The sequence below is a fragment of the Panulirus ornatus genome, chromosome 19 (genome assembly GCF_036320965.1).
Source record: "Panulirus ornatus isolate Po-2019 chromosome 19, ASM3632096v1, whole genome shotgun sequence".
NCBI classification, from domain to species: domain Eukaryota; kingdom Metazoa; phylum Arthropoda; class Malacostraca; order Decapoda; family Palinuridae; genus Panulirus; species Panulirus ornatus.
Genome location: NC_092242.1, coordinates 62,507,109 through 62,521,911, shown reverse-complemented (window position 1 = coordinate 62,521,911; position 14,803 = coordinate 62,507,109). Strand labels below are relative to the sequence as shown.

Below are 14,803 nucleotides of genomic sequence, written 5' to 3'. Positions count from 1 at the left end.
AAGTTACCTTATATCAAGGTCCAATACAAAGGTCAAGAATGACAACTGTTTCTCTTACTCTGCTAAGGCATTTTAAAAAGTATATTACAGAGATTTAGTAACATAGGGTCGCAAAAATAAAATATAAACTCTTAAGATGGACTAAAAGTTTTAAATTATAAGAATATTCAGTGTAAAGGCAAAAGGAATTATGTCTGATGAAGACAACTTTCTATAAAGTGAACCACAAGGAACAATATTAGCTTCAGTACAGTGTATAATAATGATATCAAATGCAGATAGCAAGTTGAAATAAACCACAGAAAAATATCTCAAAGACAACAAAAGATTTAATAATATGATAGGATGAGAACACAGAGAAAATGTAAAAAGATTTAAATGTTACATATAAATTGGCAGATGGGAACTTGCTAGAATTCAGAGGAAAATGGAACAAATAAGATATGGAGCAATTAACAATATAACTGAAATCTTACATGGGTTCAACAGGGGAGATATTAAGAGCGAACAAATCTTGAACACATAAAGGTCATAATAAGAGAGAAGTTGAAATATGAAGCTGACAATGAAAAAAGGTACAGTGTTAGAAAGTCAGGTAATGAGCAGAGTGATGGTGAAAATTTTCATACAGTATTAGTAAGCCAAGCAATGAGCAGAGTGATAATGACAAATTTCATTACCTAAGATATGGATCTGGTGAGGAAAAATATTTCCTGTATAGTTATATTTCTTCATAGTTGTTTTCTATTTTCTGAGTTAGCAAGGTAATGCCAAGAACAAAAAAAGCTATGGCCTCATTTGCTCACAACCTTTCCTCTAGGAGTCATGTGTAATTCATCAAAACACAGCTCTCTCCTTACAACTAGGTCCCACAAACATTTCTGTAGTTCCCCTGACTTCTTTGTATCCCATGGTTCAGTCCAAGGACAGCATGTTACCCCATGTACATCACACTGCTCCAATTCACTCTGTCCCATGCATACCTGACACCCCACTACATGTTTATGCCCCAAGCACTCTAAACCTTTTCCAGTCTACAACTTGGTCTCCCTCTTCATCCTGTCCCCTTCACTTCTGACATATATAACCTCACTGTCGACCTCCCCTCACTTATTCTCTCATTATCACAAACCATTTCAGCACACCCTCTTCAGCTCTCTAAACTATAATTCTATTATCACACTTACCCTATCTTTTCTTACATGATCAACGTTAAACATTTTCATTATATGATTTCTATTGTCTCGCAGTGATGGTTCTAATTATTTCACTACTAACCGTTTGACTAACGAGTTTAATTTTTTCAAAGTAGTCTCAGCATTCCCATATTTCATTTATGGTTACACCTAACATTTTCCTTCACAACCAATATCTTTACCTATTGATTCCTTCTAATATGTATTCACTATATTGTTAACCATTCCAAGAGAAATTGATAAAATTTTTCTGAACTCAATTCTGTCCAGGTCTCTTTTTTTATCTATTTATTTGCTTTGTTGCTGTCTCCCGCATTTGCGAGGTAGCGCAAGGTCTCTTATATCCACTTATATATAAAAGCTAAAGATGAGTGAAGTAAACCTAACTGAAAGGATCTATGTGTCAGAAACAGAGGAAGCAACAGGGTGGGAGGTGACTAAGGAGTAACTAGCTAATTGTAAATATGTAGTGTTTACTATATCCTGCTTGTCGAACAATGCTGTTTCCCTCAACTGCAGCATTACATTCATCAATTTTTGGTACATCTGTGACATACTTCAGCCTTAAATCTAATCTTTTCAATGTTTTTGTAGTCATTCCATGCATATTTCCTATTTCTCCTGAAACTACACTGAATAACCTTTTAAGTTTCTTTGCTAGTCATTTGCGTATTTTTGTCCAGTAATTTTTAGTATGTTCTAGTAGAACAAAAGCTGAAGGCAACGTTGCAGCATACTGCTTTTCAAAGCAGAGGGGCTTCAACCCCCCATGACCCCCTGAGCTGCCACTGCTGTGTGGTCAATACTATTCCTTATAGGACACCTGAAAAAATATCTACATTGGATGTGGTTCCTTTTGCTAGCGTACCTTGAATTTTCTGTCGGCTCAACTAAATACTTATCAATCCACATCCCTGGTTTAACTTGTATATGTGGTTATAAGTTATCATATTCAGAACACTCATGAGGGTGAGAGGCATACATGGAACAGAATTACCTAGATCAATGTGGTATATGTGGGGATAACATGCTCAACACTAGGCTTCAGGGAGGGCACGCTTTTGCATCAATTGGTAATGAAAATTATGCCTTTTATGGTTCTAAATGACTCTAGCCCAGGGTCCCGACAAACCTCAGGCCATTTCTGACATGCTGTCAATGGGTTGAACCAGGGTGTATAAAGCAGTCAGGGAAAACCACAGATTAGTCTTTGAAGCTTCACTGTGGATGATGTGCTCTGGCTTTGGTGCATAATATAGATTTTCCTTTGTCTCTCTACTATTATCAGCTTACTCTGATGTCAACTTGAAATTCAATCAATATCATTCCTCTTACCTGTTTGTTAACGTCTGATGTTATCTTAACACTGAGGCCAACACCATGCCTTGTAACACACACGCTAAGATATTTGATCCTTTAGAAACTAACAAGAGTTCTCTATCGACAGAAAACTCCTTCATTCATATTACTTACTTTTTGTTTTATTCTGCTACCATTCATGAAATAGCTATGCAGAGTCATGGAAAATAGCGTTTATCCATTCCTTGCATGCTATTTCAATACTAAGTGATTTTGCTACAAATCATAGACAGAATTTGTGTACTTCTGGCTGCCACAAATATGTACTAGCCTTTGTTTATGTATCTTTCTTAATAATGTGTTATAAAAAAAAGTTTCTAAACCACTCTTTGAAAGACTGAGATGGAGACAGAAAGAGAAGTGAGGCATGAGAGACTAGGTAACTGAAGGCCTACTGGCTTGTGTAAACACTACCTGCCAAAGGAATTGACTTTTTTATAATTGCTTTTGATTAATGGTATTTACATAATGGAAATAATCACCTAGTCTCATACAAAATCAGTTATAAAAGTCTTTCCCTTATGTTAGTGTGAAGCTTTCTTTCATTCTCTCATCAACTTTTAACACGATTCCTTTGCATTTTGAACAGCAGCTCTACACTGATGTTATCTTGAAAACTTATATTAAGTAACCATGTACTCTTTGAATCTCCTGTTAAATCCACAGAAGGTAAGGAGGGACTAAACAATGATATGGGTTGAGGTGATCCAATGCTTCCATGTTAGCTGAGACAGCATAAGCAACTGCAAGCCCTATTCAAGGTCATCTCATTAATGCTATCTTTCTTTCTATACATATCTTTATACATGATCACCATTTCTCACATTAATGGGTTAGTGACAAAAACAGATGAGGAAAGGCCACATACACTCGCATCCTTTCTCTCGCTGTTGTGTGTAATACACTGAAACCATAGCTACTGAGGGCCTGGCCCAGGGAGGAAAGCGGTGCCTTCCAGAATGCCAAAGGCCTTCCAGGAAGAGATCACGTCTGGATATCGAACCCGTGCACGAGAGAGTAGTGGTGAAGATCCAGACTCGGCATCAAGATGATGATGACCTGTGCAAAGGCGGACCCAGCGAGGAAACTATCACATCTTGGCCCCACAGACCTTTCCAAAATTTACTGTGGATGCTTGACAAATGCACGCACACACACACACACGCACATCTATTTATCATTCATCTATTATACTTAACCGCTGTCTCCCACATTAGCGAGGTAGTGCAAGGAAACAGAGGAGGAATGGCCCAACCCACCCACATACATATACATATATACAAAAATGCCCACACACGCACATATACATACATATACATTTCAAGGTATACATACATATACATACAAATACATACACAGACATATACATATATACACGACATATACATATATACACATGTACATATCCAAACTTGCTGCCTTCATCCATTCCCACTGCCACCTTGTCACACACAAAATAGCATTCCCCCCCCTCTCCATCGAGGCAGCACTAGGAACAGACAAAAAGGCCACATTTGTTCACACTTAGTTTCTAGCTGTCATGTGTAATGCACCGAAACCATTTATATACAAATATTTTTTGTACATATGTTTGCCATTTCCCACACTAGCAAGGTAAAGAACAGAGGACCGAGCCTTAGAGGGAAAAATCCTTACTTGACCCCCCCTCTCTATTCCTTCTTTTGGAAAAGCAAAACAGGCGATGATTTCCAGCCCCCTGCTTCCACATGCATATGGCTGAAATGGTTTGGACATATGGAACAAATGAGTGAGGAAAGGTTGACAAAAAGTATATATGTGTCAGAGGTGAAGGGAACAAGGAGAAACGGGAAGTCAAATTGGAGGTGAAAGGATGGGGTGAAAAAGATTGTGAGCAATCGGGGCCTGAACATGCAGGAGGCATACAAGGAATAAAGTAAATTGGGACTATGTGGTATACTGGGGTTGACACGCTATCAATGGACTGAAACTAGGCATGTGAAACATCTGGGGTAAACCATGAAAAGGTCTTTGGGGCCTGGATGTGGATAGGGAGCTGCGGTTTCAGTGCATTACACATGACAGCTACAGACTGAGTGTGAATGACCGTGGCCTTTTTTCTTTTGTCTGTTTTCATGGCCCTACCTCGCTGATGCAGGGGGTAGCAATGCTGTTTCTTGAGAGGTGGGGTGGTGCCGGGAACAGATGAAGGCATGCAAGTATGGATAAGGTATAGCAGTTCCCAAGATATCATATGAATGTGAAGCATGGGCGGTAGATAAGGCTGTGTGGAGGAGGGTGAATGTGTTGGAAATCAAATGTTTAAGGACAATATGTGGTGTGAGGTGGTTTGATCAAGCAAGTAATGAAAGGGTAAAGGGTAAGAGAGATGTGAAATAATAAAAAGTGCAGTTAAGAGAACTGAAGAGGGTGTGCTGAAATGGTTTGGACATATGGAGAGGATGAGTGAGGAAAAGTTGACTAAGAGGATATATGTGTCAAAAGTGGAGGGAACAAGGAGAACAGCGAGACTAAATTGGAGACAGAAGGAAAGAGTGAAAAAGATTTTGAGTGACTGGGGCCTGAACATGCAGGAGGATGAAAGGCATGCACAGAATAGTAAACTGGAGCAATGTCATACACAGGGGATGACATGCTGTCAATGGACTGGGCCAAGGCAAGTGAAGTGTCCAGGGTAAACTATCATCTTGCTATGTCCACTGCTGCCAGATACAACTAAAAAAAGCTTGCAAAAGTGTGAACTATCATATTATTCCTTTTATCAATTAACCATTATTCAGAAACTGTTAGTTCAACAAACTGCAAAATCATGTATACAAATTTGTTTAGTATCAAGCCTGAAAAAGATGGGATGACAACCTGCAACTTATTCCTTGTGGTTCCCAGAGCCAGATGGCAAGCAAAAGAAAAGGGAAGAAAAGAGAGATTTCTACATTAAGTCAGTAGTATCATGATATGTAATAATACTCTCACTCTTCAAAGAATATTTCTTCCTCCTTTGTTCAAACTAATATGGTTAATGACATATGTGAAGAACAGGAAAGACATGGAGTGTGAGACAATAAAAAATTCTTTTGACTGAAAACTCATTTCCATACTCTGATGAATTATATATGTAAAATGAATGTTTAACAACCTGATCTGAAAAGACAACACTAATGAATGTAATGGCAAACTACCTAATGAAAGTTTCCAATGTTCCTGAATAACAGCTTGTTGCAGACCTGTCAATTACTGCCCATGAAAATGTAATAATGAACTGCTAGGCCACTTCTGTCACTTCAGTCTCAAAGAGGTCTGGTAAACAGGACTGACAACCCCATGACATGAATAAGGTCATGCTGATCACTATATATGTAACGGAGGGTTAGTAGAATGTGCATTCACCTGGGCCTCATACAGCACTTGCCAAAAATGTCTCCAAATATGTCCTGAGCACAAGAAAACCAGATGCACAAATTAAATTAAAGGACAGGAGAGTGTTATACTCCTATATCTTTCAGGCATCTTGTCAATGTAGATAATCATTCTCCAAATATAAAAACTGATCTTCTGCCTAAGCAATAAATCTGACCAAATAATATAACAGATGTATAGAAAGGGAGGTAGACATTTGCTATTTTACTGCTATAGTTTATCTGCAGATCTCTTAGCCTCCAACAACAGCCTATCTCAGAAGAACAATGGAACAGTAAATGAATTTGTGTCAAATAATGGATTATTGCTTATACAACAGATTTCTCAATATATATATATATATATATATATATATATTACAGAGGTATAAGTTTGTTGAGTATTCCTGGTAAATTATATGGGAGGGTATTGATTGAGAGGGTGAAGGCATGTACAGAGCATCAGATTGGGGAAGAGCAGTGCGGTTTCAGAAGTGGTAGAGGATGTGTGGATCAGGTGTTTGCTTTGAAGAATGTATGTGAGAAATACTTAGAAAAGCAAATGGATTTGTATGTAGCATTTATGGATCTGGAGAAGGCATATGATAGAGTTGATAGAGATGCTCTGTGGAAGGTATTAAGAATTTATGGTGTGGGAGGCAAGTTGTTAGAAGCAGTGAAAAGTTTTTATCGAGGATGTAAGGCATGTGTACGTGTAGGAAGAGAGGAAAGTGATTGGTTCTCAGTAAATGTAGGTTTGCGGCAGGGGTGTGTGATGTCTCCATGGTTGTTTAATTTGTTTATGGATGGGGTTGTTAGGGAGGTAAATGCAAGAGTCCTGGAAAGAGGGGCAAGTATGAAGTCTGTTGGGGATGAGAGAGCTTGGGAAGTGAGTCAGTTGTTGTTCGCTGATGATACAGCACTGGTGGCTGATTCATGTGAAAATAACATAAATTTCCATCAGACTTTTAAAGGGATCAGGAGAGAAGAGACTTAATGAAAATAAAAGAGAAGGTTATTAATAAGGTAAGTCAATTGGAGTAACATCTAAAGAAAAACTGGATGAAGTGAGGATTTAGTTCTGGGAGTGGATCTGGCAGCGGATGGAACCATGGAAGCGGAAGTGGATCATAGGGTGGGGGAGGGGGCGAAAATTTTGGGAGCCTTGAAAAATGTGTGGAAGTCGAGAACATTATCTCGGAAAGCAAAAATGGGTATGTTTGAAGGAATAGTGGTTCCAACAATGTTGTATGGTTGCGAGGCGTGGGCTATGGATAGAGATGTGCGCAGGAGGATGGATGTGCTGGAAATGAGATGTTTGAGGACAATGTGTGGTGTGAGGTGGTTTGATCGAGTAAGTAACGTAAGGGTAAGAGAGATGTGTGGAAATAAAAAGAGCGTGGTTGAGAGAGCAGAAGAGGGTGTTTTGAAATGGTTTGGGCACATGGAGAGAATGAGTGAGGAAAGATTGACCAAGAGGATATATGTGTCGGAGGTGGAGGGAACGAGGAGAAGAGGGAGACCAAATTGGAGGTGGAAAGATGGAGTGAAAAAGATTTTGTGTGATCGGGGCCTGAACATGCAGGAGGGTGAAAGGAGGGCAAGGAATAGAGTGAATTGGAGCCATGTGGTATACAGGGGTTGACGTGCTGTCAGTGGATTGAATCAAGGCATGTGAAGCGTCTGGGGTAAACCATGGAAAGCTGTGTAGGTATGTATATTTGCGTGTGTGGACGTGTGTATGTACATGTGTATGGGGGGGGGGGGGGTTGGGCCATTTCTTTCGTCTGTTTCCTTGCGCTACCTCGCAAACGCGGGAGACAGCGACAAAGTATAAAAAAAAAAAAAAAAAAAAAAAAAAAAAAAAAAAAAAAAAAAAAAAAAATATATATATATATATATATATATATATATATATATATATATATATATATACTGCCCCAAAGCAAAAAAGTTACCTTGTGATGAGGAATATGGAAAGATATTTCTTAATACATCAAAGAACCTGAAACCAAATACTTTGAAAAATGAACACCAAAAGTTGTTCTGCAAATGCTAAAAAAAATGCCATCAATTCACTCAACCACTGGATATATATTGTGTTCTCTGCACTAAGCAGCTGATGTGATAAACTTATCTATCATGTAAGAAACATAAAATACTTCTAATCCAGACATTATAAGGAATTCAAGTAACAGTAAATGGCTGTAAAATCTCTCAGACAGAATTTCATCAGACATAATTAGTTACTTGCTGCAAATATATCTGAACTGCACTTAACACTATAGCAAACAGGATAAGAATGACCTACTTTCATTTCTATGCCTACATCTCTTCCAGTGGATCACATAAATGTTCTGTTTTTTCTTACAAAATAACAAGACAGTGCTCAAATATCAGTCAGTCTCCTTTTGCCAATAGCTAATAAGAAGAAATAAAATATTTCTGACTGTTGCTAACTTTGTATTGAAAATAACATAAATTTCCATCAGAACTTTCTAAAGGGATCAAGGAGGAGAAGACCTTGACTTAAATGAACAAATACAAAGAGAAGAAGACCTTGACTTAATATAAGGAATAAGTTGAATAACATCCTATTAACAACTCTGATGAAAGTCAGAATTATTCAGTACTAAAAACTCATCAAAAGGGATTGCAAAAATTGTCATAAGCTTAACTTTTGTAATGTTAAGAAGAGTTTGAAGGAGACAAATTACAGGTATTTATATGCAAAAGGGATCTGGGGGTTGATATAGTAACAACGCCAATGCCAGACCATTTTAGGAGAACTGTTACACTGGTAAATTACCTATTAATTACTAAACAACAGTTTAGTCGCCTCACTTAAAGAATCATAAAACTTTTACAGATGCCCTTATGAATTTAAAAAAGTAGCTTTGCAAAAATAAGGAAGTGATCTACAAGGAAAGAATGGCGGCCATGAATTTCCTAAGGCTGAAAGAAGAAAGTAAGACCAGACACATTTACAACCAAGAATCAAATCAATTTGAAAATGTGAATATTAAACAGCTAGAGGGTATTAAATGAAACTGAGCAAGAAAAGCATGTAAAGCGCTTCAACAGAGTGGTGAATGCTTAGAACAAGCTGTAGGAAGAAACAGTGAACAAAAAACAAAGAAGCTTAAAAGATTGTATGACAGTATAGACAGGGTAGAGATGGGGACAAGCCTATGAGCATAATAATATCTCATCCTCATATTGCACAAGATGTACATATGAATAAAAAATCACACAAAGCATGCATCACAGACACACTCATGACCAAAAGGAAATGAAGATATGACAAAAAATCAGTTTCTGTTCACGTAAGAGCCATCTGAAGGTGTCAGAAGGAAAAAGATGAGTAACGAAATTGATCTGATTATTTTCACCGACTGCCAACTACTTTTTGCTTAAAACCTTGGTCTTCCAACTAAACTTTGGTCTAAGTTGCCTTGATTCTAAAGACAATTGCTATGATTACAACCATGACAAATGGTAGAGTAATTTTTTCTCTTTATCATTATGAATATCAATTCTGATACTCATCTGCATATAATATAAATTCTATTCTTCAAAGGCAGATATATTTCTGAAGAACAAGTTTCAAATATATGTAAGTGTTTTAATCACCATCAGTATTTAACCTAAAAGTTTAGACAGTTATCTTTAGAAGAAACCATCTTTCTTACCAGCAACAGGCCCTTGATGTGGGAAGCAGCATTCTTGTCATAAGCATTCATTCCATCCATGCACTGCTCAATCTTGTCACTCAATGCCTTCAATTTTGGAAGTACAAACACTTTAGTAACTTCTGGACCAAGTTCAGACAAGCCTGGAAAAGTAAGACATAATATTACTGAGATATTTGTTCTTTGTCATCAAAGAAACTGTAATTTTTGTCACAATGATTACATTTGAAAGGTAGCAGGGTATCCAGTCAGCCAAAACTGGATGTCTCTTCCTTTTGCCAGCATGCAAGGTTAGAGCTGGGTACCCAAGTTCTCCAACATTAATTTCCTCTCAAGATGTGCACCTGAATGCATCTGATCCACCCCCAAAGAAATGTGACTAAAGAAAATGTCAGACAGACAAATAGATAGGCCACAGCTACATATTTTCTGAAAATATGAAATGGGAGAGGTAAAATTACAGTGAACATTCTATAATGTAATGCCAGTCATAAGCAATATGCATACTGCAGCTAAAGTATAATACACTAAAAAAAAAAAACTCTTACCTGACACTATCTTAATAGTAACCCTTTAAAAACTAAAAGACATTTGGAGACATAACTTTTTAAGGAAATTCTGACAGCTCCTCAATGGCACAGATGGGGAGGGTAAGCCTGCAAACAGACAGTGGTAGATCATGCACAACATTAGAGATGCTGTGAACATCACACTTTCATGGGAGGAAGTTAAACCTACAACTAAGAATGGTGTCTATTGTAAGCTGAGTGTGTGCTAGGTTTCTCAGATTTTGGGCAGGAAGAAACAATGCCCTAGATCCAGCAGACAAGGGTTACTCTTGCCAACAGTGTTGAATTTGAAAAAATTAAAGAGCAAAAAGTGACCAAGTTGCTAAAGTCACATTCTAAGGATCTGAGCAATGAGTATCTCATGCAGTTGGAGGCATAAAACTCCAAGAAAGACAGAAGATAATGTTACCAGTACGTCCTTTATCAAAGGCTAATTGAGAACTAGGACTAAAATGTCTGATTATATAGACAAGGTTATGGCCCTCATTAATGACATGGACCCCTACAGTGAATGTGCCCTAGTGTTCTTTAAAGAGCTTACCGTTGCTTCACTTGCCTATAAGGAAACTTACAGGAAAGAAAATGGCAGGACACACACCTACACTGTATAACTTTTTCAAAAGATCAAAGCAAACTTCTCCTCTTCAATTGAAACAGCTGTTGAACAAGATAATTCAGGTGAAATGTAGATAAGTCTAGTTGTCTCCTTTCCTTCCCAGTAACCCTCATTTCACCACTACATCAAGTCCTCATTAAAAGCATTCTCATTAAGTATCAAATGAATTTCATTCAATTTAGCTATGATATGGCAACAGTTGTTGAATCAAATATTCCAAAATAAATCATGTTAGCATAATATATTGCTAGTAAGCAAAGCTCTTGGTATGGTCCGTACATATGAGTTGGATTGGGGAAATTTTGGGGGGGGCATAACCCCCCTTATAACATGGGTTTCAACGACTCATTTAATAACACTATTCCACAACAACAGATACCCAGGAACATAACCCTCTCATTACATGAAGGCCATCAGTATATGGATATGGAAATATCTAACAAGCTGTTCACACCCTACAATACACCCAACAATGAGCCAAAACTAAACAAAGTTCCTCATGCTTGGTCACTGCACCTAAAAATATTGAGCCAACAGAGATGGTCCAAAGGCGGGTTAAAAAGATGGTAACAGAATTAAGAGTGCTGAGGTACAAGGAAAGACTAGACACTTTAAATGAGCCCACTTTGAAAGAGAGAGGGGTGAGAGGTGACCTAATTACAACTTCAAGCTTTTAAGATATACAGATGACGTAAACAGTAAACAGTTCTTTGAGAGTCTGAGCAAGAAATCAAGCATGAAACTTGTAAAAAAATGTAAAGAAGTACTTTTATAGTATGAATGATGGATGAATGGAATGAAATGACAGAAAACATGGTTACAGCAGACAGCACATATAAATGTTAGAAGTTGCATGATAGTAGAGAATGTTCAAATGTAAAAATCCCTGCCCTTGAAGTATAAATTGGTAATTACAAACATTAAGAAACAGCCTTCGCAGCCCAGGCTTAAACTTTTTGCCACTAGAAATACATCCAACCGAAACCATTTTCCCTAAGCACATGCAAGTGAAACCTTCTTTTCTGCATTCTAAACACCACTCATCTCTAAAACACTTCCAACAGATTCAATACATCAAAGGACTTGTCATGCCCTAGATATAACCTCCACTATGAAGGCAATGAACAGTCACTCCTTAACTGGCCTGTGCTTACTTCAGAGGGAAAAGCATGCATCATTATCACACTTCTTAGCCTGTGGTTTCTTAAAGCAGATGTGTGCTGTGGGAGCTCCAAGAAAGGGTTCATGAGGCAGGAAAGTAAAGTAAATATTACAAAGTAAAGCAAGAATACCCACCAGCCACAGCACCATAAACAGTTGACAATGGTGTTCTGTCTGTATTCAGACATCTTGAGAAGACACGTGTGATGCGAGTTTGTAGGCCATTTGTTGTGGTGTTGTAATTCTTGCAGATCTGTGAGATAAGACGAGCAGCAAAATCTCTTAAAGCCCAGTGGTTGTCCATGTCAGGCTTCATGCACAGTTGACGACTTACTATGCACGTCATAACAGAGGGAACCAGTTCATGCATCTGTTAATAGATACATATTTCTAAACTCCATGTGACAATATCATGACTATTACATTTTACAATCTTCAAAATAACTGATAAGAATAACAAAAACCCTTTGTAAAACTTATGCCAAGTCAAACACTTTATATTCACTAATCTCACTATTTTGCACTTTAGCAAAATGCAATTAGTGATGCTTTGCAATGATAACAGCACAATATATATATATATATATATATATATATATTTCAATCAACAGATACAAGAAAGAATCAATTATTCAAAAAAGGATCAGCTTAGCCTGAGCAATTTACATTAAAGCTAGGGCATGAAACCAGACAAACTTTATATTGAGCCAGAATCAGATACTTATGCCATTATTGTGACCGTAATGATGCCACTTAAGTTTTCAGTCTCGACCTCCGCTAAATCATATAAAAAGAAAAATTATGAATAAATATTACAAAGAAAAACAAAGATTTAAAGTACAGCTTGTCTAAAATAATGATACTGATGAGACTCAGAATGACATTTTATCAAATCCTTAAGACTTTCAGGAGATTTTGTATAAACACAATCTCTTAATATGAACTAATTTCAACAAATCCAGAAGAATATTAACAATTCTAGTTTTAGCTATAATGGGCATGATATCAGCAATTTACATACAGCATCTGTAGTGAAAATCTGAGGATTACCATTGAAAAAGATGCTTTCACATGTGAAAGAAATCCTACCCCTTGCTTACAGAGAGGATGTTGTATGTCTGGCAGCACGGTACAGTCTAAGAGGTCAGAAGATATGATTTGCAACCTCAGTTACCTGTGCTACTGAGAGTTCATGGATTTAACTTTTGTTTGCTGTTCATGTATTCAATGATATTTTTGCTATTTCTGTTCCAGGTGATATTTCTCCATTACCATTAATTAACTATGGGTCCTCTGAAGTTGTCCCAGGAAGAAAAGACCAGTATTCTTTCTTGGCAAGATCTCATAACATACTGGCAGGGATACAATCATATGCAGTGAACAACATCTAACAAAATAAGAAGAGTTACTTTGGTAAGTGCTCTCATGAGTTCTCTGTATGTGTCCCAGCAAATAACAGGATGCTGTTTCCCAGTCTCCGTGCAAAGACCAGTCACATGAAAAGCTGTGGAATGCTTTCCCTCCTTTCATCTTTTTGTTTTTCTCTAATCTTCCCATCACTGCTCATAATCATTGCTTTATCTTTCATCTAAGATGGCCACACCTGAGGCATGCTTATGCACATGACAAGTTGGCAAATACAAAATCTCATACAAATCACAATATTCAAAACAAAGAAATCTCCTTCTGAAACATCCTTAAAAAAGATGGCTTAATCCTAACTACATCATCTGTCTATCCTGGAATCAAGTCCTAGTTAGAATGGGACGATCTCTAGAAACGTTTTGCTGTCCAAAAATATAAAAAATCTGAATGGCCATGCATTAAATTCCTGCCAAAACAGTCCACAAGTTTCCAAAGCATACATGCAGTGTTGCCCTGTATACTTAGTTTATTTTTGTCATTTCTGTAGTTTTTGCCCCAATTCTGCCTTTGTAATGGCATCCAACAACTGTCCAACTTCTGAAACTTAACCATCTATGTCATTATCAAACTCCAACTCAGTCTATATGTAATATGCATGAAAAGTAAATACATTGAAGAATTCAGGATAAATATAATAAAGAGAACATGAAAATGTTTTGGAAAGATGTGACAGTGTGAAAAGAACAAGAAAACTAATGAAAGTAATAGCAAAGGGAGTAGATGAATAAGCGTTAAAAGACAAAAAAGGCGTGAAACAGATGGAAAGATTTTGAAGGACTGATGAATGTGTTTGATGATTACAGGAAAGCCCCATTCAATTCTTTGGTGTGGCCAGATGATGTGCAGAAAGGGGAAGCACACACTTCAAACCACAACACAGGTAAAGACCTAAAACATTTTCCATGTGAATTTTTAAAGCTCTGGACACACATTCCATCAAAAGTATGCAAGAAAGTATTTCGGTGGTTACACACTGAGACATCCATAAGTGAGAATGTCAACTGAAGGCAACAGCATAACCATTACATTTTGTTTAACACAGTTCCAATAAAATTTCCAATCCAAAATGAAACCTACATGTGAGTTCTGGATGGTTGTCTTCAGCCTGCCAAAAAATCTAGATATATAATTCAACTTACATATTTTTCCAGGTACAAGGTTTGGTTATCAAGGAGAGCCTTTGCCATTCTCATCAAATAAATAAGAAGTGCCAAATTCTTCTGTACAACATTCACTCGAATGCCTTCTGCAATAAAAGTACAGAGACGTGGCACCATTTGGTGAAGGCCAGGGTCAAATGCCAGACTGTGAAGGGCTTCCTGAAATATATATATTTTGTATATGTAAATTACTGCTCAAACAATACTTATAGTAGCAAAGCTTATCAACA

General features: G+C 37.3%; 1 protein-coding gene across 1 annotated transcript in view; it reads right to left on the bottom strand.

Moving 5' to 3' along the window:
* Positions 1 to 14,803, bottom strand: part of Taf6 (TBP-associated factor 6) — a 47,689-nt gene that overhangs the window by 22,315 nt on the left and 10,571 nt on the right. The window contains exons 6-8 of the mRNA XM_071674061.1: positions 14,553 to 14,732; positions 12,124 to 12,358; positions 9,643 to 9,785 (exon numbers count right to left, since the gene is read on the bottom strand). Of these exons, the coding sequence (XP_071530162.1) occupies positions 9,643 to 9,785; positions 12,124 to 12,358; positions 14,553 to 14,732 (558 nt within the window). The remainder of the gene's footprint in view (positions 1 to 9,642; positions 9,786 to 12,123; positions 12,359 to 14,552; positions 14,733 to 14,803) is intronic.